Raw genomic sequence first — 23,772 nt, 5'->3', positions numbered from 1 at the left:
GGGCAGGAGCTGGAGCAAATAACGGGAACTCACCCCATCGCACAGTGCTCGGGTCTTGAACCTCGGGCTTTCAACTTCCCAGCTGACAAGCTCAGCCTCTTTAACAGCGGCATGCTAGTTTAATGAAGTGAAGAAACTCTCCTGTACCCCAACTTTTTCAAATTAAAATTCAGAGAGCAGAAATACTTTCATTCCACCAATGTTGCCATCTTGAAAGTTTATACTTCAGGTGATTTCCCAAAATGGATGATCTCTTCTGGATGTGGGGGGGGGACATCGAACTTCTTCTGTTCATCACAGCATCTCAAGGCTATCTTAAAAAGGGCACAATAGATCTGGTCAATTGTATAGGACTAGACAATTTCTGATCCAGAGCTGTGGGTCACACAACTCTGGAACAGATTGTAATTCTTCACAATGATTGCAAATGAGTCTATGGTTCTGATTTTGGGAAGGAAGCTCATAACTCATTCCCATGTCATCCTTTCCCCTTTGCAGATCTTAGCAGAAAAGTGTTCTGTGTTGTTTTGTAAAACAGGGATCCCCAACCACCGGGCCCTGGACCGGTAGCGGTCCGTGGAAAATTTTCTACCGGGCCGTCGGTTTGCTGGGCGCCGCCATCTTGTTTTGATGAGAAAGTGCTTCCGGTGAGCTTTTCCAGTTGGAAAGCGGCATTTGGGTCCTGAAGGAATCCTCGCGCCTTAGTTTCATCGAAGGGGGGGGGGCGGCTTCGAACAAAACTAAGGCACGAGGATTCTTTCAGCACCCAAGGCAAGGCGAGCTGAGCGACCATCCCGAAGCCGTCCCGAAGCCCATCGACAAAAGTACAAAGGAGGAGTTGAAGGTGGCGGGGAGAAGTGGGGGACGGCTGGCTGGCCGGTCGCTCGGCTCGCCTTGCCATGCGTGCTGATGCCAGTACCGGGCCGCAGATCATTTTGTGATGCCGGTACTGGGCCGTGGCACAAAAAAGGTTGGGGGCCACTGTTGTAAAACACCTCCTTGAAGTTATTGTAGAAGAAGAATCATGTTGGTCTATGGAGACCAGAATCAGAAATTCTGTCTGATGATGGTTTTCGCTCCCTTGAAGTCAGAGAAAAAGCTAATTCACTGCATATAAAAATAAAATATGTTCAATAGCCATTGTTTAAGCCCATTTGGCTTTGGCAAGAAATCAATAAATTGCAGGTAAATGTCAGCAAATCCTAACTTGAGTTTGTTGGCACGTGCCTACAAAAAAGGAGCAGCTGTCCATAGGCAAGCATAGGATCAGGGCATATGAATTTAATATACTTATTAGAAGCTAAATTGGATTAAAGGAAGTACATGGCATCCTAGCAAATACCTAGAGCCCCCCCCTCCTTAGTACAAAGACTGTAGAAATGACCATGGCCCATAATTTCTCTTTAAACATAACCCCAAATCACGTATGTCTTTCTCCTGGACATTCTTTCCAGATGCTCTAGAAAAACGCAGATGATACTAGCAGCTGGTAGGAATAGCCAACACCCCAGATGCTAGGCTCAAAATCCAGATGGATCTTGACAGACTTGAACACTGGGCCCTATCTAACAATACGAAATTCAATGTAGAGAAAAGTAAAGTCCTACACTTAGGCAAGAAAAACCAAAAGGACACATATAGACTGGGTGAAACCAGGCTCAATAGCAGACACTGTGAGAGGGATCTTGGAGTCTTAGTGGACAACCAGCTAAATATGAGCTAGCAGTGTGCAGCGGCAGCCAAAAAAGCTAATGCAATCCTAAGTTGTATTAAGAGAGGCGTACAATCGAGATCAAGTGAGATACTAATACCACTCTATAAAGCCTTAGGAAGACCACACCTAGAGTATTGCATCCAGCTTTGGTCACCACATTATAAGTGGGAGACCCTACACCATTTCTGACAAATGGCAGTCCAATCTCTTCTTGAAAGTCTCAAGTGATATGATAGCAGCGTTCCAATATTTGAGGGGCTGCCACAGAGAGGAGGGGGTCAAGCTATTTTCCAAGGCAACTGAAGGCCAGACAAGAAATAATGGATGGAAATTGAACAATGAGAGATTCAACCTAGAAATAAGGAGAAATTTTCTGACAATGAGAGCAATGAACCAATGGAACAGCTTGCCTTCGGAAGTTGTGGGAGCTTCATCGCTGGAGGCTTTCAAGAAGAGACTGGACTGCCATTTGTCAAAAATGGTGTAGGGTCTGCTTGGGCAGGGGGTTGGACTAGATGACCTATAAGATCCCTTCCAACTCTGTTAATCTAACATCATTTCTGTACAGCACACCTTGGTCCCAAAGCAATTTAATTGGGAAGATGATTGCTTTACAAAGTAATGGAATATTAAAGGACTTCGTTCCATTTTGGTTTTAATTGACCGTTCCATTTTAATGATGCAGAATATAATAACGAAAGTAGCCTTGCAGCGTAACTAAAATTTCTCCAAGACTTTATCCAAGAAAAAGGTGCAGACATTGAAGAGTATCAAGCCCCATCTCTTCTACACACAAGACACCCTCCCACCCGCTATAATATAATTGAAAAGTAAATATCCAGACTCTTGTTCTAAGGAATATTTATTCCAAACCACAACGGTACCAAGACCCCCACACACACCAAGGTCCCTTCCAGTTCCATTCGGGTTTTGGAAAGAGAGGGAGAGAGAGAGAGAGAGAGAAGCCCAAACACTTATTGGATTTGCCCTCTATTCGGCCCAATTTCCTAAAAGCTACGCTGCATTAGAGCACCGTCCACGCGTGAGGAAACGACCGGCGGCAAAGGGCGGTCCGAGTTGCTCGATTCTCGTCAAGAGAGACTCCAACTCCGAGGAGGAGGAGGAGGAGGAGGAAGCGGGCTCCGGCGCCACGTTTTCCGCCTGGCCCCTGTACGTGTGGTAGGCCGTCGGGAACCCCCCACGCCTCTGGTCCCCCTTTCGCTCCGCGAAGCTCCTTCGCTCCGCCCGTCGCGGTCCTCCCCAGCGGAGCTCCCCCCTCCAGCTCCTCTCGCTCAAGCTCCCGGGCTTTCTCTGCGTGCCGGACACCTTGGCAGTGTGGCAGGAGGCTGGCTGGCGAGCGGAGGCAAAAAGGGAGCGTGGCTCGCTGACAAGAGCCTTTGCCAAGGGATGCGAGCCGCCCAGCAGCCGCGCCTGCCTCTCTGATTCCCGCCGTTGGCTTGGCTCGCGGGTCCCCCCAAGTTGGCCGAGGGAAAGAGGAGCGCCGCAGCCTTGGCACCAAGGGAGAGAGCCGCCGCGGGCGAAGGGAACCCGCTGCCCCAACTCGCTTCCCGCTGCTTTTCTGGCTTCAAAGTTGCTGGAAGAGGAGGAGGAGGAGGAGGAGGAGGAAGGAGAGGAAGAGGCGCGGGGCTGAGGGGCGGGGGCCTTCGCCTGGGGGAGGCTGGAGTCTCCCCTTTCGGAGAGGCGGGCGTCTCTGGAGACCAGCGGGAGGAAGAGCGAGGGAGGCGCCGTCGTTGCCACCACCGCCGCCAGCGCCACCGCCGCATTAGCCGGGCGCGATGCCTTCTGCCTGGAGGAGCCGAGGAGCGTCTGGCCCCGGAGTAATGACCGCCCTGCTCCTTCTGGTAGCCGTTGGCAACCTGGGACTTTGCCACGCAGGTAAAAAAGCGCATCTCGGGCCCGGCTGGTGAGGGGGGAAAGCCAACCACGCGCGCCCTGCTTTGGCTCGCGCCCTCTCGCTTCTCGCGGAGGCTTCGGTTCCACGGCGTCGCTTCGAAGGAGGGAAAGGAAGGGAAGGCGCTGCCGTCTTCCTCCCCCTCCTCCTCCTTGCCCGGTCAGGAAAGTTTTTTTCCGGAGCTTCCCGGGCTCTGCACTCCCGTCCCCCATCCTATGCCTCGGCTGGGTTCTGGGTCCTTTCAGCGGCGCCTCGCGGACTTTGAGGACAGCTTTGCGGGCAGCGAGCGAGCGAGCGAGCGAGACCGCGGCGTGACGGAGAGATGAAAGCAAAATAAAAAATAAAAAAGGGGGAGAAAGTGTTTCGAGCGCTCCCTTGTCCCGGGCGGTTTCTCCTTTCCTTCCTTCCTTCCCTCCTTTCCTAACTTGTTTCTTTCTTTCCTTCCTTCCTTCCGTCCCTCTCTCTTTCTTCCCTCCTTCTCTTTCCCTCCTTCCTTCCTTCCTTCCTTCCTTCTCTTTCCTTCCTTCCCTCCCTCCCTCTCTCTTCCTTCCCTCCCTCCCTCTCTCTTTCTTTCTTTCCCTGCCCTCCCTCCCTCTTTCTTTCTTTCTTTCTTTCCTTCCTTCCCTTCCTTCCCTCCCTCTCTCTCTCTCTCCTTCCTTCCTTCTCTTCCTTCCTTCTCTTCCTTCCTTCCCTCCCTCCCTCCCTCCCTTCTTCCTTCCTTCCTTCCCTTCCTTCCCTTCCTTCCCTCCCCCTCTCTCCTTCCTTCCTTCTCTTCCTTCCCTCCCTCCCTCCCTTTCTTCCTTCCTTTCCTTCCTTCCTTCCCCTTCCTTCCTCTCTCTCTCTCTCTCCTTCCTTCTCTTCCTTCTCTTCCTTCTCTTCCTTCCCTTCCCTCCCGCCCTCCTCCCTCCCTCCCTTCTTTCTTTCTTTCTTTCTTTCTTTCTTTCTTTCTTTCTTTCTTTCTTTCTTTCTTTCTTTCTTTCCCGGTTCCGGCAAAGCTCCGTCAGGACGTGGCTCCTGCAAGCCCGCGGCTTCTGGGGGCCGGTGCCGCTGCCCGCAGCTTTTGAACCAGGCGAAGAAGATGCGGGGGGAGGGAGGGAGTGCGTGCGTGCCCGCTTAAGGGTTCTGGGATCCGGGGAAGGAGGCGCGATGGACGGATGCCCGCGCCGAGGGGACCGCGGGGAGGGCGCCGGAGTGGGGCTGTCACCAAAAGCGGAGAAGCCGCGGGGCCGGAGAGCTTCGCTTCCGAAGCCCGATCCTTTGAAGCTCCGACTAGGTTGAGAAGTTTCGCGAGGGTTTCCTTGGCCAGGGGCGGTATGTTGCGGCGTAGGAGACCTCGAAGTGGAAGTTTGGAAAGGCCAGGCGGCGAACTCCTGCTTTGACCCGGGGGTTGGACTAGAAGACCTCCCAATGTCCCTTTCCAACTCTATTCTGATTCCGCATCTGGATGAACTGGACGCGGAGGCAAACTTTCCCTTTCCTGAATGTAAAGCCACCCGGCTTGTCTTGGATGGATGGGGGTGGGGTCGTTTGGGATGACGTGTGTGTGTGTGTGTGTGTGTGTGTGTGTGTGTGTGTCTCCTTGGAGGTCTGCTTCGACCTGACTCGATGCTGGGAGGATTTGAGTAGGAACATTTAAAAAACGGGGGTTGTTTGACTTCTTCTAGTTTTGGGTGTAGCCAGGCTTGGCCTAAGTTCCAGAGGATTTTCCTGCTGTCTATTATTTATCAAAGGTGTGCCCCGCCTTGGCCTCTAAGCCACTACAAATCAGGGATCCCCAAACTTGGCAATTTTAAGACTTGTGGACTTCAACTCCCAGAATTCTGAAAGTTGAAGTCCACAAGTCTTAAAGTTGCCAAGTTTGGAGACCTCTGCATACTACATCCTTGCCAGACTGACTTAATCATCATGTAAGGTTAACTAACAATGAGGGATATCTATTATTATGTTTTTTTTAAAGGAAAGAGAATAAAATTCTTCTGATGTTTTGATTAACCCAGCACTGTCACCATTGGCTTGTGGGTCTGGTAATTTTTGGAAACCAGGTCTCGTAGGTCCAAGTAGTGAGAAATAACGTCATGACTGTTGTGAAAAATCTCAACTTCTTTAAAAACACTATATGTTGGAAACCAGACAAGGAAGGGCCTAATTTTTCTCAGGGTCTGTTTGTGCTGTGGAATTGTCCCAGTAAAGATATATTTTTTAAAAAAATGCCAGGAGAAATAATAACTGCTACTTTTCTTTTCCTTCAAGGAAAACAGGCTAGAATAGGGGCACTGATTACTAGGAGGCATTTTATTTGACAGTACTTTAGAGCAGAGGTCTCCAACCTTGGCAACTTTAAGGCTTGTGGACTTCAATTCCCAGAATTCTGGGAAGTTGAAGTCCACAAGCCTTAAAGTTGCCAAGGTTGGAGACCTCTGCTCTAGAGATCCTGTTTTGCAAAATAGCATATTTCAGATAAAACTGGGATGCAAAAATCCAGATGACCACTAGGTGGTCACAAAGAGTTTTCTGTGCTTCTTGGCTGATTAACTCTGCAATTGCCTGGATTCCGTAGTTCTCAGACTGGGCTGTTCATTTGAGTTGATCCGCTGACCTCAACCGGCTTCTGCTGTTTTCAGCTGCAGCCCAAATGCACATTTATTTTTTCCCTCTGGAGAAGAAGAACTTTGAACTTAAAGGGACTTCTAATTTTAATATATAACTGGAGTTAATTTGGGATCCACAGGCTATAATTTCATCCTGTAACTTCCTTAAATTCTGAAAACGGTCCTTGATTTAGAAGGAAATCTAATGAAACATACAAAGAAACTGATTTCTATTTCCTCCCCAAAGAGCTTTAGCGTTGAGGTTTATCAAAATGACCAGGAGGAACTTCACGCGGTGAAGTTATTTATTGGGGGAATTAATAATTCCACTAAATGCTTGGGTGATGCATTTAGGAATTACATGTGTATGTTCATCTCTGTGTTATAAAGCCAAGAAAATTATGTGGTTTCTCTTTTAGTATCAAACTTGGGGAGTGGACTGTAAAAGTTGAGCTGTAAGGGAAAATGAGATGGTTTTTGCAAATGTATAGAGAGGGAACAAACCCAAAAATGTTACTGTATTAATTGTTTTAAAAACATATGAACTCTTTGAGTCCTTAAGTTTCTTCAGATTAATATAGCTGACATGATAGTGTATTTAATAGAGATAATTATTTTGCCTAAAAATATGGACACAAGCATTTAAATAATGGAGAGTAGCTGCTTTGGTTGGATTTGTTTGAGCCTTCCACTATAAATGTAGCAATTCAGTAGATAAATATTTATTTCACCCCACAGGAACAGTTTTCCCTCAGTGGAAAGAATGAGCAAAGTGAAAAATGCCATGTCCTTTAACTCCCTCTCCTCAATTTAATCTCTAGCGTGACCTGAGTAGAACCCCCTCATTTTCTATTTCTTGTTCTCCTGATAGTAGTTTAAGGGCAGATGCTTTGAGGTGGTCCATTCAGTATGAAGCCAAGCCATTCTGACAAGATAATCTAGAGACAATTTTGGTGAAAACTGATGATGGATGAGAATGTCCCTAATTGCTGATAGTTACTATGTATGTTGAGCAGCTGTTACTCAGTACACTGGATGCATTGTTTATAGGGTGCTGTTTGCTCTGGTTCCAAAGAGCTGGCTTGTAATTAACTGGAATCATATTATAATTTGTATTGAGTCTGGTATTTTAAAGATCTATTTTGAAGTTGCAGTTAATGATAGAGGGAGAAAACTGAGTATGAGAAGAGTACAGTGTTTAAAGGGATTCTGGAATGTAAAATAGGACTTGTGCTAAAAGAAATTCTCTTTGTGCATTTATAAATATGCTTTCTTATATACACTTAAAGAGGGTTGAGCTTTTTCAAATGTAGGGTCTTATTTGTATCCCAACCATCTGCTAGAATATAAGAAAAACTGAGAGGATGGGGAAGGATAGGCTTAAAACTCCAATTTTGAAGTAAGGAACTGGTTCCTTAAAAAAAAAAAGTCATGCCACCTCAGATAACCTGATTTAGGAATAAATGACCACAGGAAAGAAAGAAAGAATGGGAGAGGGTAGGAGAGTATGAATGACTTCCCCTGCTGTAAACTCCAGCTCTGAGCTGCATTTGAACCTTATTGATGTTCCATTTTTCTGGCTGAGCAAATGATAAGACTGTTGAGCTATCTCCTCTTTTCATTTAATAGTCATGCTAGGTGGAACTATTACTTGAATTTCAGGCATCAGAGTTCTTACTGTGGAAATGACATGAAGACGATAATAATTTAAACTCTCAAGAAGTGCCTTTTCTGCTTCTCCAATGCTGCATCAAATATCAGCTTGAATTATATTTACCCCACGTGGCTACATAACAGTTTATTGATATAGAATCAGGTTCTTAACTTTTCTTAACCCTTTTGAGCAAGGACTAAGTTTCTTTGTAAAATGTAGAGGAATCACAAAGCTTGTACCGTGGAAAAGTTTGAATCTTTTAAATGTTCCCACTTTTGGTGCATTTGCCTGTTGGGTGCTCTCTCTATCCTTGGGGGTTATTTTAGTTAGTTAGTTTACTTTATTGTCATTGCACCTCATACAATGAAATCAAACACCATCTTCAGTGCACATCATGACCATGAAAATAAACACAAACACACATCCTTCACACTCCACACATTGAATTGAAAACCCCGATTAGTTGGTTTATGGCATTGTTTTGTGTTTTTTTTTCAAACGTGACAACTTTAAGATGTATAGACATGAACTCTGAGAAGAAGCCAGGCTGGGGAATTGTGGGAGTTGAAGTCCACACCTCTTAAAGTTGTCAAGTTTGGAAAACACTGCCCTTCATCGAAATGATGCCTTCAGATATGTTGCAGATTCTTGGGGTGTCTGCAGAATTATAGTTCTGGAGGGCATAAGGTTGAAGAAGGGTGATATATGTGCTCTCTCTCTCTCTTACACACACACACACACACACACACACACACACACACACACACACACACAAAGAGGGACACTTGTGCTTGAAACAATAGCATTACTAACCCCAGTTCTCTTAGTTCCTGGCCCAAGGCTGTCTAGAATAGGTAGGCATTTAAATCTCCTTGCTTTGTGCTACTCCCATTCAGCAACTCACAATCACATTTAGATACTATATGCTATCTATGCATTGCAACTTTACAGCATGCGCCATCAATAAGAAGGTGGTGTGAAGTTCCCTTTTGAGTATTAGATACAAAAGGGTGTTTTTGGTTGCTTATCTCACAAGACAGGAAACCATAAAACCTGATGGCTGCAGAGTTTGGGACAGATCCTGGCAATAAATATGGAGGATATGGTGTCCCCTGACGGACAGGGACAAGCCAAAGAATTTATATGTTTCCTTGAAAACGACTTCGGAGGCTTTTTAATGGTACAGGTTGTTCTCCCTCCCTCCCTCCTGGTAAAAGCAGGAGGAGGCTTTTAATAAGCACAGCAATGTGTCACTAGATAAATTCGCAGCTTACGTCTGCTCATGGCCAGAAGCATCTTGGGGCAAAAGTGTCTTGTGAGAGAAAATTGAGAGGGGAACACTTGTTTTGACAATATAGTTAAAGTGCTGGGATGTTTGCAGAATGTATCACCTTTAATAGTACATGCAAACTCTGCCACTTTCAGCCCAGATTTTCCAAGACCTCCTAAAGTTCACTGGGAACTAATCAAAGAGAAGCAACCTAGGATTAAGGAGAAACTTCCTAACAGTGAGGACAATTAACCAGTGGAACAGCTTGCCACCAGAAATTGTGGGAGCTCCATCACTGGATGTCTTTAAGAAGAGACTACTAGACCTGGAGTCTCCAACCTTGGCAACTTTTAAGACTTGTGGACTGCAACAGCAAACCTGGCTGAAGAATTCTGGTAATTGAAGTCCACAAGTCTTAAAAGTTGCCAAGGTTGGAGACCCCTGTACTAGACAGTCACTTATTTGAAATGGTGTAGGTCAGTGGTGGCTAACCTTCTTGGGCTCCTGTGCCAAAAATTGTGTGCACGCTTGCATGCTTGCGTTCGCGTGCCAGCACCCAGAAGGCAATGCGTGCCTCCCCCACGGCCCCTATGCATGCTCATGCAATCCCACCCCACTGCCTACCCTCCCACCGCCCCCTTACCTGCACTGTGCCTCACAGCTGTTTTTCAGCCTCCCAGAGGCTTGGAGAAGGCTTCTGCAGGCTTTGCAGGCCGAAAACTAGGCCTGTTTCATCACTTCCAGTATTTCTGGAAAAACAGGAAGTGATGAAACAGGCCTAGTTTTCGGTCTGCAAAGCCTGCAAAAGCCTTCTTCAAGCCTCTGGGAGGCCAAAAAAAGGCCTCAAACTGGCTGAAAATCAGCTGTGATTTATTTGCGCATGCATGCGTATGGGGCGTGTGGGCACGCACATTGCCTTCTGGGTGCTGCCGTGCGAGCGCGATCATGCAAGCACGCACACAATTTTTGGCACAGTAGCCCAAAAAGATTAGCCACCGCTGGTATAGGTTCTCCTGATTGAGCAGGGGGCTGGACCTCCAAGGTCCCTTCCACCTCATTCTATTCTAAATTCATATACTGATCTTTAACTGATCTTTAACATAAGAAAACACTGGTGCATCTCTTCTTTAATTAACTCTTTAATCAGCTTCACTTACCTATTGTTTGTATTCCAGAAGTTCCTGGTGTTGAAATACAGTTATGAGTTCCACTGCTATTTCACCGGCTTTGTTTTCTTAGCAGCTGAACTAATCCTGCAGTAATTATGAGACTTCATAATTTCCCATCTCATTTGGGGGAAGGCTGAGGTAATAGATACACAGGGCTGTGCTATTTACCCAGAATGAGGAGCAAGAGATGCTTCCTTGATTTGTGGACTTCAACTCCCAGAATTCCCCAGCCAGTCACTCTGACTGGGGAATTCTGGGAGTTGAAGTCCACAAAATCTTAAAGTTGCCAAGGTTGGACACCTCTCATCTAAGCAGTTTTACTTTTCCTGCTTCTTGTTTTCTTAACCATCTCTCATACTACCTAGTCACTTGCAGACTTCTCCACAGAGAATGTTTCTCCATAGAGTAGGTACTATAGCTCAATTCATGTTCTGGCAGGAATATTTCTTTGGTTCATCTCTTCTCCACCCATGTCGTTAGGTACAGAGAGGTGTTGAATATGAGTAGCCAGCTGTAGTTCATCCTTGAATTGCTATATATGCCAAATGTGATACATGGAGGGCTGTGTAAGTTTGTATTTCCCCCCCACCTGATAAATTTTGCAAGGTTGATCATCTTCATTGTGTACAGGTAGCCCTCAACTTACCAATCTTTCATTTAGTGACTATTCGTAGTTACCTCAGCCCTGAAAAAAAGTGGCTTGTGATCATTTTTCACACTTATGACCTTTGCAGCATCCCTGAGGTCACATAATCAAAATACAGCTGCTTGGCAACCGGCTCATATTTATGTCAGTCGTGGGATCAACTCTGGTGACTTTTTGAAAAACAAAGTCAATGAGGGAAGCCAGAAACCCTTAAGAACCCTGTTACTAACTTGACAACTGCAGGGATTCACTTCACTGTGGCAAGAAAGGTCATAAAATGGGGCAAACCTCACACAATTGTCTCATTTAGCAACAGAAATTTGGGGATCAATTATAGCCATAAGTTCCAGAACCTCCGGTATTCAGGCCAAGAGAATATCATTTCTAAACAATTATTTCTGGTGTGGCTTTTTATCTCTGGTGTGGTATTTTATTGTACTAGCAGCAACTAGCTGATTCATTTATTTTATGAAAACAAAATCCCTGATAATAGTTCTATGCTAATGTATATCCTGGTCTCTATGTGTTTGTGGGTTTTTTTTTTAATTAAGTAGAAAACATTCGTGAGTTGGGAAAGACAGAGAGGCTTATTTTCTTTAATGTTGTTGATATTTTTTGCTACACAGACAGCTGACTCCTTATCTTTATTTGTCCTGTGCAAAGATATTACAAAGATGATGTAGGTTAGCCTTTTCCCAGATCTATTGAACTGCAACCTCAACACCTCTCCGTTCAATAAGACAGTTGGAAGTTTGTGTTGAGAATAGTAAACTGATGCATTTGAAGGATGCAAGATCTGGGATAGCTTATTTAGATAACAACATCTTAGCTTTTTCTCAGTTCTTTGTTTCATGCTGCTAAAATTACACATGTGCCAGTCCAGTCCACATTATTGGGAAGTAAAGCAAATAGTCACTAAGGCACAAATATAAAATTATAGAATACACTCTCTGTAGGTGTAGATGTTTGCAGACACACAGAGACACAGGAGAGAAGGGGGGGGAGAGAGGGAGAGATATCCATGTTAGAAATTGCAGGTTTGAATCAGAAGAACCATTTATTTATGGTTCTGCGTAGGGTTGGCTGTTTAACAACTTTTTTTAAAAAAAACTTTTTGAACAGGAAGAACGCCTCTTGGAATGACAGTACAGTAATAATTTCCTTCTTCTGTAAAAGTGGGGCAGAAGCTGATGAATGTGTTTTTGGGCTTGTTTGTATTATTTGACAGGCCAAAGGACCTAATCACTGCTTCTCCTATTATGGTGGGGAGGTATGTTAAGTGGGGAGGGAGGAATTGCTGACCTGATGATCATTTACAATACGGATTTTCAAGACTGACCAAGAGCAAGAACTGCAGGAAAGGTTAGGAGGAAAAAATGAAGTTCAACAGTTATATGAACATTGGTATCTTGCAACTAGATCTCCTTTTTTCGGAGTTTTCAAGCAGGAGAAAGGCTTTTTTGTCTTTCTGTATTCCCCCTTCCTGTATGTAGACTCAATCTGATACTTGAATCTAAAACTCTTTACATTAACGCTGCAAAAAAATAAATAATAATATTTGGATATTCTTAGTCACTATTTGTCTGTGCATGGGTGTGTATAATTAAGAGCTTGCCTTTTAGAAAAGGGTGATGCTTCAGTGTGCATGCATGCACTTGCTTTTCCTTTGCTTTCGTGAAACATTTTAGTGCCGAATTTACAGCCCTGTTTAGAGTCTAAAAATTATTAATCCGTTTGCCCTCTCTGTTTCTTTGGCTTCAAATCAATGAGCCCCATTATTGCCAGCAAATGGCCAAGTCAGATTCACATTTTCTTCCTGGTACGGCTGTGTTCCAGTCTAATAAGTACACAACATACAGCAAGTCAACAAGCATTGATTTCTCCATCAGTTGGCTTGTTTTTTCATGTCCTGTGCCTACTTTGAGGCCCACAAAATGCACACTTGATGGACTGGGGGGTGGGGTGGGGAAAGGGAAAGATCATCCCCCAGAGCTCTCTGCCATCCCAGTTTCTGAACTGCAGCAAGCAGAAATTCAGTTCTTCAGACTTGCCAAATGTTAGAGTGAGCGTGACGTGTTTAATACAGAGACCGGTTCAGAAAATATAAGTCAGCTTTTGCAAGTACGGGTAGGTTCAAAGAGACAGTTAAAAAAAAGAGAACAGTCTTTGCAACGTTGAAAACTGTAAATACAGTTTACACCAAATCAGAGTTGTTCCTTTGGCTCAGGGCTGCTGCGCAAATCCATTCCGGTAGAGAAATCATGGTTTACAAAATTCAGTGAAAGGTTTTTTGCAAGAGATATCTGAAGCCTAGAATTTAAAATGTATTGTCTGTGTGTATTTTTGACAAGTTGTCAGTTTGGCAACAATTTGTCACTATACAAGTAACAGTAACAGCCCTTGAGCCTTCACCGCACTTCTCGGGTGTATCTCTTTCTTTGGTTTGGTTCATTGTCTCTGTTCGACTATTTTATTCTTCACTTCTCCACAGCTCCATTCTATCCATTAGTAATCTGCATTTTCTCTTTAGATGTATAATATTATGGGACCTTTGTGGTTTAAGATGGAGAGAGATGTCTCTGATGGGAATGGCTTTGTTGGCTGGGAAGAGAAGAAGAGAAGAGATTGAGGAGGGTTTGACACGGCTGTTGTGATAAAACCAAGACAATTGCAGTAACAGTCTCCAAAGTTTTGCATTTTAAAACAAGAAAGAATAAAAATGCTGCTTCTCTTTCCCTTTTCTTTAGCTATTCTTTTCCCCTGTTCCATCCTTATTTTTGGCTGGCAAAACCAGGTATTTGCAACAGCCTGTGAGGAAAGGCAGCACCTGCCTTTGGAATTAATGAAGGCACTGGTTGCAATGTCCCAAGTTATAGTCACACACCAGAGCGCTGTGGTTTTCTTTATTTGAGGGTCTTCAGATCTCTACTTTTAAAACCAACTCTTGGAGGACAATGCAGATTCATAAACCACGTAAGCAAGAAGAAAAATGACAATATTAATCAGGCAGAATTTTAAAAAGCGTAACCCTCCTCTGGGGCTTGGTTCCTAGCTGAAAACAGAAAGTTGCATGTTTGGGGATATCTTTCTTACCCCTGTGCAGTGATGGGATTCAAATTTTTTTTTACTCCCGGTTCTGTGGGTGTGGCTGGGTGGGCGTCGCAAGGGAAGGGTACTGTAAAATCCCCATTCCCTCCCCACTCCTGGGGGAGGGATATACTACAAAATCCCCATTTCCTCACCCACTTTTCAGCTCCATTCTTCTGTGTAGGGCAACAAAAGAAGACCCAGCCGATCAGCTGGGACTCGGGAGGCAGAGAACAGATGGGGGCGGGACCAGTCAGAGGTGGTATTTGCCAGTTCTCCGAACTACTCAAAATTTCTGCTACCGGTTCTCCAGAACCAGTCAGAACCTGCTAAATGCCACCTCTGCAAACACCAGCGAGATCATCATAGCGTCTAATTTTCTAGCTACTGTGCCACTCTGTAATAGCGGCAGCTCTCATGTGATGTGTGAAATTCTGTGCTCTTTGCTTCTAAGTATTGTAGACCCTGTTCTGGCAGGTGTTTATGGGGGATAAGGGCAAGAAGCAGCATTTGAAGGGGGGGCCTTGAAGAGCTTCGTTGGAAAAGAAAACCGGTGCCACGCTGTTGACTTGACTCGATGTTTGTTTCAAACCAGGAGTGGCTTGTGAAGCTCAGAAACAAGGTTTGCAGCTCCCTTGGGGTCCTGCCTGCCGTCCTTTTTCTCTTCTCCGTGGCATCTGCCTTAAGCAGCTGTGAAAATCTGGAGTGGGATGCAGCAAACAGGGGCTTCTGCGTTCTCCTAGCAGCAGGAGTGTGAACTTGTAATGATTGTTGATGATCAAATAGCAGAGCTCATGTTGGAAACTGGCGAGCATACGGGCTTTGAACCTTTCAAACAATAGGTTTAAAAATAAAATGGAGGAGAAGACATACTGGGTTTACCCTGCTGAATTGAGGAAGGATGGGGAGGGGGTGGAACCGCAGATTGTTAACAGCAGGTGCGTCTTGCACTTGTGATTTATAGGTACTCCACAGATGCAAAGTGTTGTCTGTTGTTTTTTTTAAAGGAGATCCTAGATTTTTGAAAGATACTTTCAGCAGCGTGCCTTGGAACACAGTGCTGGGCAAAGGACTTGCCAAGGGATAAGACTTGCCAATTCATTTGTAAAGGAAATAACATTTGGGAATCATTTGCGTGAATTCTAGAGCAGTGCTTCTCAACTTCAACCACTTTCAAGAGGCATGGATTTCAATTCTCGGCATGCCACAGCCCGGCATGCTGCGAATATCATTGTTTTAAAGCAAAGAAGGTCTTCAAAGTTGGCAAGTTTAAGACTTGTGGACTTCAACTCCCAGAATTCCTGAGCTAACATGACTCGAGGAGGAATTCTGGGAGTTGAAGTCCACAAGTCTTAAACTTGCCAACTTTGAAGACCCCTGTTCTAAAAGGAATCTAGAAGAGCTCTAGAATGACCTTCGATAGAAATCTAGAGGTTCTCTGGAGAAATCTATTGCTATTGAATCCCAACTGAGGATTTTCTTCTGAAGAAAGAATTAGAAAAATTTCCCACAACATCACAGACATCCTGATATGTTGGACTCCAATTTCCATAATACATTTTGGCCAAATTTCCTCAGTGTAGATGACGGCAACTATAGATTATCAACCAGATTAGCATTTGGTTGAAGCTAGAGTAGAACAAGATTAATAGTAGTCTGTTATAGATCCTTTCCCCTCTCCAAAGTAGCAACAATGGTGCATTAGAAGATCTGCAAGTAATATCATTTGCCTGCAAGCAAGAACTGGTGGGACCATGAAATAGAGAAAGTCATAGAAAATAAAGAAGTTAAATTCCTCTGGGACTTTAGAATTCAAACAGACAGGCACATAACACCCCACATAACACCACAGACTTAACAATTGTCAAAAAGAAAGACAAAAAAAGTCTGGATACTGGAGGCGGCAGTAGCTGGAGATGGCAGAATAGAAGAGAAGGAACTGGAGAAGATAAAAAGAAAGACCTGCAAACAGAAATAGAACAACTGTGGCAAAGGCAAGCAAGGGTAATACCAATAGTAATAGGTGCCTTGGGTGCAGTCCCAAAACAATTGGAGCACCCTTTGAATACCATAGGCATTGACAAATTTGCCACCAGTCAATTGCAGAAGGCAGCTTTACTTGGAACAGCTTCCATTCTGCGATGATATCTGTAACACCGTCAAACATCCAGATTTGCCTATCCCAGGTAAGGACTCATTAGGTAGATAAAAATGACAAACCCAGTCTGAACATTGGGCTGACTGTGCAATGAATAATAATAATAATAATAATAATAATAATAATAATAATAATAATAATAATAATAATAATAATAAAATATTCAAAGTGATTCTTGACATCTGCTTCCTTGTCTGCTGCCTAATTCTCCACTGAGTGGGACATTCCAGAGAACAATATTGTCCATCATTTCACAAGCTATGTTAATTTGATAGATTTATTTCACAACGGAGTCCTTGCCAAATATTGGGTCTCCTTCCTTCCTTCCTTCCTTCCTTCCTTCCTTCCTTCCTTCCTTCCCTCCCTCCCTCCCTCCCTCCCTCCCTCCCTTAAATAAAACTATGGCAATAAATAGGTGGGTGATTTGACAACAGCAGTCTTGCCTTTATAACAATAATGTAGTGCAGTGATACTGGTGGTAAAAGAGAAGCAGACACTTTTAGGGTGCTGATTTCCTGGGCTTTGCAACTTTAGCATTTTTGACTCTATAGCCAGAAGGGCTAGACATATGATTTATAGATTAAATGGAGTAGGGTTGGAAAGCTTTTTATTTATTTATTTATTTATTTTTTATCCTGTCTTTGTTATTTTTAGAAAGCTGCGAATATATCTAATAATTGATCCTCCTCCTATGTTCCCCACAACAACAAGCCAGTGAGGTGGATTGGGCTGAGAGAGAATGATTGGCCAAAGCAAGGGTCTTCAATCTTGGCAAGTTTAAGACTTGTGGACTTCAGCTCCCAGAATTCCTGAGCTAACATGACTGGAGGAGGAATTCTGGGAGTTGAAGTCCACAAGTCTTAAAGCTGTCAAGTTTGAAGTCCCCTGGCCCAAAGTCACCCAACCCAGTTTTCACACCTAAGGCGGGACTAGAACTCACACTCTTCTAGCCTGATGCCTTAATCACTAGACCAGATCAGTGGTGGGATTCAAATTTGTTTACTACCGGTTCTGTGGGCATGGCTTGGTGCGCATGGCAAAGGCATGATACTGTAAAATCTCCAGTCAGAGGTGGCATTTGCCAGTTCTCCGAACTACTCAAAATTTCCACTACCGGTTCTCCAGAACTGGTCAGAACCTGCTGAATACCACCTCTGGACCAGATTCTTGGAGAGGAAGTGATGTAAAGAAGAAAATCAGTGGCCTTGTTCTACTGCCTTTAGGAACAATTTTGCACTTCTACTACTCTGTATTAAACTTCCTTCAGCTTTCTGGGTGGGCTGATGGAAGATCTACTCTGCTAATATGTGGGCTCCCCCCGACTTGTTGTAAGTATGTCTGGGGAGCTGGCAGAAAGCCCTGAGCTCTGAGTTGATGATGGAGAGGGCTGTACACAGTCTGCAAGGAGTTCATTACAGCAGATGTTCCTGCCATAAAGCCACAGGTCCCTGCTGTTTCTTATTCACTTATATCCTTTAGGCTTTAGCGATGCTAATGTTAAGGAAAACATTTGGCTGAAGTGGAGATATAAATCACAGCCTTCTTTCCCTCCTGAATTCCCCACACATGCCTCGCCTGTCTTCCCTTTTCTGTCTGCTACTTTTATTTGTCTGTTTGGATTGAGAGTCATAGACAACTCAGCCTCTCTCCCTCTCCCCTTCTTTCCTCATCCTGCCACAAAATAGACCTTATTAGCATCTCTTTGGCAATGTGAATTTAATTCAGTGATGGTCAGCAAACATGAGTTCATTACTCTGCAGAGCTTCTCTGTTTCTTGGCACTTTTGAAGGAGACCTGCTCCCTACTCAGAATTACATACATCTCTTGCTTATTTTCCTTTATCCATGAATCCAGTGAAACAATCTAGAAGTGGTGGAACTTTGTGGGTGATTCCCCCCCCCCTAGCTATTTTGCTGGGTGCCATCCGTTCTCATTGGTAACTGCCAAGCAGATCCCTTTCATGGGGTAGGAAGATGCAAAACAGGAGTTGCTCATTTGTACTCCAGCCACTAAAGGATAATCCCCACTGTGACAACAAACCCACTTCAAAAGGTTAAGGAGACATTTCCTTTTCTTTCTGGTAGCATGGACCTGATTGCAGAAAAATGACAAGGTCAGGCTTGGTTAGGACTTAGATGGAAGACTACCAAGAAAACATAGGACCTCCTATCTCCCCCAAAATTACATGGGTGTTGTCTAGCCAAAAGTTAATCTTGATTCAAAGGAATGTTTACTTTTCATTAATGTTGTTAAGCCATTGATAGCAAAGCAGGGTATTAAGGAAGCCTGCTCTCTTGTTCTGTTCATCCACAGAATAAACCTCGGGAGGTTTTAACTGTTTTAATATGAAAACCTACCAAAGTCCATACTGTGAAAACTAGATACATTTTGCGCTGCTTCATCACATGAGAGAGTGGCCTTTCCGTTCTTGGTTTTGTTGATTGGAAATTAGCTCTCTCTCTCTGTGTGTACATCTGTAGGAAGTAGTGGCCAGATAGCCTTCTGGACAAACCTCTTTTTTTTCATAGAAATTCTGGAAAATATGTCTACCTAGCTCTATACCCGTGCTTCACTATGAAACTGTGTGATTGGGCTTAGCTTTTGGGGGAGGAAAATAAGGGGGGGGAAACTGTACCCCTCTGCCTACCAACATCCATCGGTATTCATCTGGCTAGTGTTCTGTCAATGTGTGAGACAATCGAGGGCTGTTTGGAAACCGAAACATAGAAACCAAAACAGTATTTGCTGTGTGAGCAAGAAGGAGACAGCAAGGAGCCTGGGCATTGCTTAGCTCAACTGTTCTGTACTAAAGCTGCTTGGTGCTATGAAACTAAAACTGAAACTGAAACTCCTCTATTTGTGTTTTGCATTTGGAACAGATTTATTTTCAGGTGGGGAGGGGGAATAGAACTCCTTAGCATCAGAGCAGTTAATATACGAAATACTAATAGCTCTGAAGGTCATTTCGAAAAACCCTTTCTTAGCGAGCACCTAGAAGCCAAGAGGAACATACGTACCAAATTTCAAGTTTGTAGGCTTTACAATTCTGGAGATTTTGTGACGATGTATGAGTGGTATTTCACTTTTATATAGATAGATATGTTCTTTCCTATAAAGTTGCAAGGCCTTCTCACAAACACAGTAACCAGATTGTAACTAGAAAAAAGGAGCAAAACAGCGTCCCTATCACCATGATTAACATCTTTCTATTAGTAATGAGTTGTGTTGTGATTCTGGAGTTGGAAGTCATTTAGTTGGCATTTAGAAAAACTGCACAAACTAGAACTTCATATCTACTTTTCCTGTCTTTCAAAAAGCTTCCGTGATATCTTTCAACAGTAACTAAACTGGATTTGCCATTGGTTCTGTTCTGGAGAGATGTGAAATCAACAATGGTGGGATATTTGTACACAAATGGTAAAATACTGGCATGACAACACCTCTCTCATACAATCACACCTCTTTGTGAATTGCTATTCCTTGCTAATTATGAAGGTCAATGATATGTTCAGCTCTTACCTTTAATTGTGAGTTTTGTTTGCATCTGTTTCTGATACATGAATCAAACTGCAACCCCACAATATAGGCATTTTGGAAAATTATGGGAGCATCTTTTATTTCGGTACTTTGTGGGGGGGGGAGTATATAGGAAATTTCAAGGCTTGTAATAAAACAGAATTCATCCTTCATTAATCAAAGGCTGTTGAATATGGAAATGCTCTGGCTCCCAAAAGAAGTTTTATCAATTTAAGCAGCTATATCTTTTCTATATGTTTTTTATATTTTTTCTATATCTTTTCTATATATATATATTCTTCTACGTGGTGATAATTTAAATTGCACCCACATAAAAGAAGCCAAAATTGATGCATTCTTAGACTGGCGAGACCTTCTTGGGTTGCATTGATGCTCTAAAGTTGCAATTTTTCTGAAAAACAAGAATTCAACAGAGTATTTCTGTGACTGTTAACCTTGATTACAGCTCATTTTCGCCAGTTTTATAGGGAGCTATTGCACTGATTTGATTACAAAAATCCACATTTTGTTTCTTCCCCAAAGGTGGTTTTTCCCTAAGGGCCTTTTAAAGATCCATCATGATTAAACCGAAACTGCTATGGAGATTCCCTGGGAGAAGGACAGAGCCATTTCTGCTAAAAGAGAAGGGAGCAAGTAACAACTGACTTTCTCCCACAACAAAAAAGGAAGAATGCTGTAGTCGGTGTGTAAAACAATACCGAAGTTAGCATGTAAAACAAAACAGAAAAGTCTTTTGCAGGATTTGGCTTTTAAGTCAACACCGTGCTGAAGCTGATTTATGCCATAGTTACCCAGTGACACTCTGCCCAGGAGTGGGATTCAAAAATCCCAGCAACCCAATTGCCCAATTGTTGGGTGGTCGTGGCCATGGTGGATGTGGCCTACTGGAACTGGGAGGGCCGTTTTTTGCCTTCCCAAGGGTTTGGAGGCTTCCCTAAGGCTTATGGGAGGGCAAAAATGGCCTCCCTCAGGCTCCGGAGGCATTCCGGAAGCTGGAAACAGTCCCATTTCTGGACTTCTGGTACTTCCAGGAAGGCTGTTTTTCACCTTCCCAAGAGTCCAGAGGCTTCCCTCAGGCCTATGGGAGGGAAAAAATGGCCTTCCTCGGGCACTGGAGGCCCTCTGGAAGTCCTTCTGGACTTCCAGTACTTCCTGAAGGCCCGTTTCCCCCCCCCTCCCAGAGTCTCTGTGCAGACCCCACACTTATGGGGAGGGGAGGGGTGGGCAGGGCCAGCCAGTCAGTTCAAATACCGGTTCAGCGAACCAGGTGCAAATTTAACATCTGGTTCATTTGAACCAGTCCGAACCTGTAGAATACCATCCCTGACTCTGTCCAAGCACCGACTTCCTTTCCTTTTGTGTTGAGATTAGCTGAAGTCTACCTGGCACTGTGACTTGTTTCACAAATGTTGAGCTAGATTATTTTTTTTCTACTCCTCCTAGAGCTGAAGGAGAAAAAGAGAAGTCTGATTTGTTCTGCTTTGGAGGACCTTGAGAAAATCAAGGATATCCATAACTATAAAACTTGAGAAAATTGATGGAGGAGCAAGGGGAATGATGTTGCTTGAAGCTTTAAATGAGAGCCCTTGGATGACTTTAAATTGCTAGGAGAAAGAGATAAATTCACGTCTACAATTTGAAAATAACAATAATAATTCATTGTGAATTCATCATGAATTCATTGTGAGGTGTGTTTTTTCACACATATCTTTTTGGCCAGGATGGAAAAGACTAATTGGATGTTGGTAAATTCCTCAAAATGACTTGTAGTGTTGTTGTTTTGTTTTTCCCCTTTGTCCTGCATGAGTTTATTGAGTTCTTTTGGAGAAGGAGAAACGAGTGAGGAATTTATTTATTTTTAATCTTCCCAAGATGAGGAATGCTTCTCATATAATAGAGCAGTATTTTTCAACCTTGGAATCTTTAAGATGTATGGACTTCAACTCCCAGAATTCCCCTGTCGGTATGCTAGCTGGGGAATTTTGGGAGTTGAAGTCCACAGATCTAAAGTGGCCCCTAGAAGTCACTTCCTACCCGTGGTAAGGAGAGTTTCCTTGAAACTGACAATGAATGGCTCTTTGCTTAGATTAATCCTCTATGGCTGAACCAAAGTGCCTTTTCCCTTCTTTCCATGCCCCTATCTTTTTCCCCCACATCTACATTTTGGTCTGAGGACTAGGGATATGCGTGTAGGCATGTCTACATAGAAGCAGAACTCTGTTTTATGTTGTAGCCAGAAGATCCATTCCAGAGCCAAAGGATAAAAGTTTGTGATTGAGAATGAAAAAAAAGTGGGACAGAGGAAGAGGTGGGAGGAAGTAGGCTAAGCCTTTAATACTGGGGTTGTAGCAGGTTGTCCTACATCACTCGGCTTTCGTCGGTCAGTTCCACCTTTTCTCCACCCCAGTTTGTCTGCTTTCCAGAATCCACACCCCATTCTGTGAGCAAGTGATAAATTTCCTCCGTAGGAGACAGACCAGCTTCTTGCCTGAACAAGCAGTTCAGAAGGCCCAACCCTGACATTGGTCAGTTACCAGCATGAGAAATGTGTTCACAGGCTCTTTTATTATATATTTCTCACCCAGCCTTCCAAGAGTTTAGGGCAAAATTAAAAAAATAATACAGAGTATTTTTTTTTTTGTCAGAGAACACTTGAGAAGGAAAGGCCTATGCACTACTAAACCCAATGATGTGGAAACTTTGATCTTTTAACTTTTGTTCTGTAAAGAAAAGGTTCTACCTTGATTGCTCAGCTAGTCTTAAATGGAGGAGAAAGGAAGGAAAAAATAAGTTTCAAGTGAGAGTTTCTAGAATCTTCCCATTTCTGTGTGGTATTTCCTGCACCCCATTTTGTTCCAGTCATCTATAGCCACACCTTTTCATTAAGTGTGATAAATGACCAGTGACTTTTTTTTATTACAGTCTGGTAATCTACACTCCCCTTCCTGGCTCACTTAATATTTTGGGTGTTTTGCTTTTTTTAGAGGCCTTTGCCTTCTTTATTATCAACAGGCTCTTCTTTTAAAATTGCTTGATTCTTTTCTCTGTTAAACAAATACTATTTTGCCAAGTAGGTCCAGTGACCTACTTAAAGTAAGGAAAGTATTTAAAATGAACTATATTCTTCCTTTGTTAATATCCCTGAAATAGTAAGGTGCCATCTCCTATCATTTGTTTCCTTCATCATATGAAAATGGAAGGCTAAGCCGTGAAATATAATTTAAAACAACAGCAATTTTCCTTCCAAAATCTAGGCTCATTTTTATTGTATCATGGGGCAATCCAACCACTTTGCAATCTGTTCCCCCTCCTCCCAAAAAATGTTAAGGATGGTTTTTGGTTAGCATGCATTTAACCCACTTCTGTATTAATTCCTCAACCAGTTTCCTTTGTGGTAAAGAGTTCCCTTTAAAAATGGGGGGCGGGATGTAGGAAGGCAATTAGATCTTCCCCTCCCCATCCATTTAATCTTGGGCCATTCAATATTCCGCCACTCCTTTTCATTCAACCTTTCCCATCAATTTAAAGGGATTTAACGCCAGGGTTGAAATTTGCAAGATAGCAAAGGGCACCAGCCTACTCAAATAAAGAAAATCTCTGTAGGGATACCAGAGACTACTATCCCTCCCTATCTGAGGTTTCCTCATTTCATAAACATAAGGTCTTGTGCTTCTGAGGGCTATCACCTTGATTCATAATGCAAAAAAATCACAAGCCCAGCAGGGTGCCTGACCCCCTTTTGGCTTTCCAAAAATCCCAAGAGGAATGTTTACATGCTTCCAAAGTGTGTAAAGTTGGAAGAGTTTTCTGATAGACAGACAGACAGACAGACAGACTTCTTTATTAGCCAAGTGTGATTGGACACACAAGGAATTTGTCTTGGTACATATGCTCTCAGTGTACATAAAAAGAAAAGATATATTCATCAAGAATCATAAGGTACAACACTTAATGATAGCCATAGGATACAATAAGCAATCAAATCATACTAGGAAACAGTCAAAAATCATTAGGATACAAGCAACAAGGTTACAGTC

General features: G+C 43.5%; 1 protein-coding gene across 2 annotated transcripts in view; it reads left to right on the top strand.

The window, feature by feature from the left end:
* The first annotated feature begins 3,004 nt into the window (after nt 1-3,004).
* The window catches only part of UNC5B (unc-5 netrin receptor B), a 230,148-nt gene continuing 209,380 nt past the window's right edge, over nt 3,005-23,772 (top strand). For both annotated transcript variants that reach the window (XM_087964090.1, XM_087964089.1), the window contains exon 1: nt 3,005-3,610. In XM_087964090.1, coding sequence (XP_087820216.1) covers nt 3,511-3,610 — 100 coding nt within the window. In that variant the 5' untranslated portion in view covers nt 3,005-3,510. The remainder of the gene's footprint in view (nt 3,611-23,772) is intronic.

This window comes from Notechis scutatus, chromosome 4 (assembly GCF_049901735.1).
Source record: "Notechis scutatus isolate UNSWTSFEM ecotype Mainland chromosome 4, rNotScu1.2, whole genome shotgun sequence".
In the NCBI taxonomy this organism is placed as follows: Eukaryota; Metazoa; Chordata; class Lepidosauria; order Squamata; family Elapidae; genus Notechis; species Notechis scutatus.
This window is presented reverse-complemented; position numbering and strand designations above follow the sequence as displayed.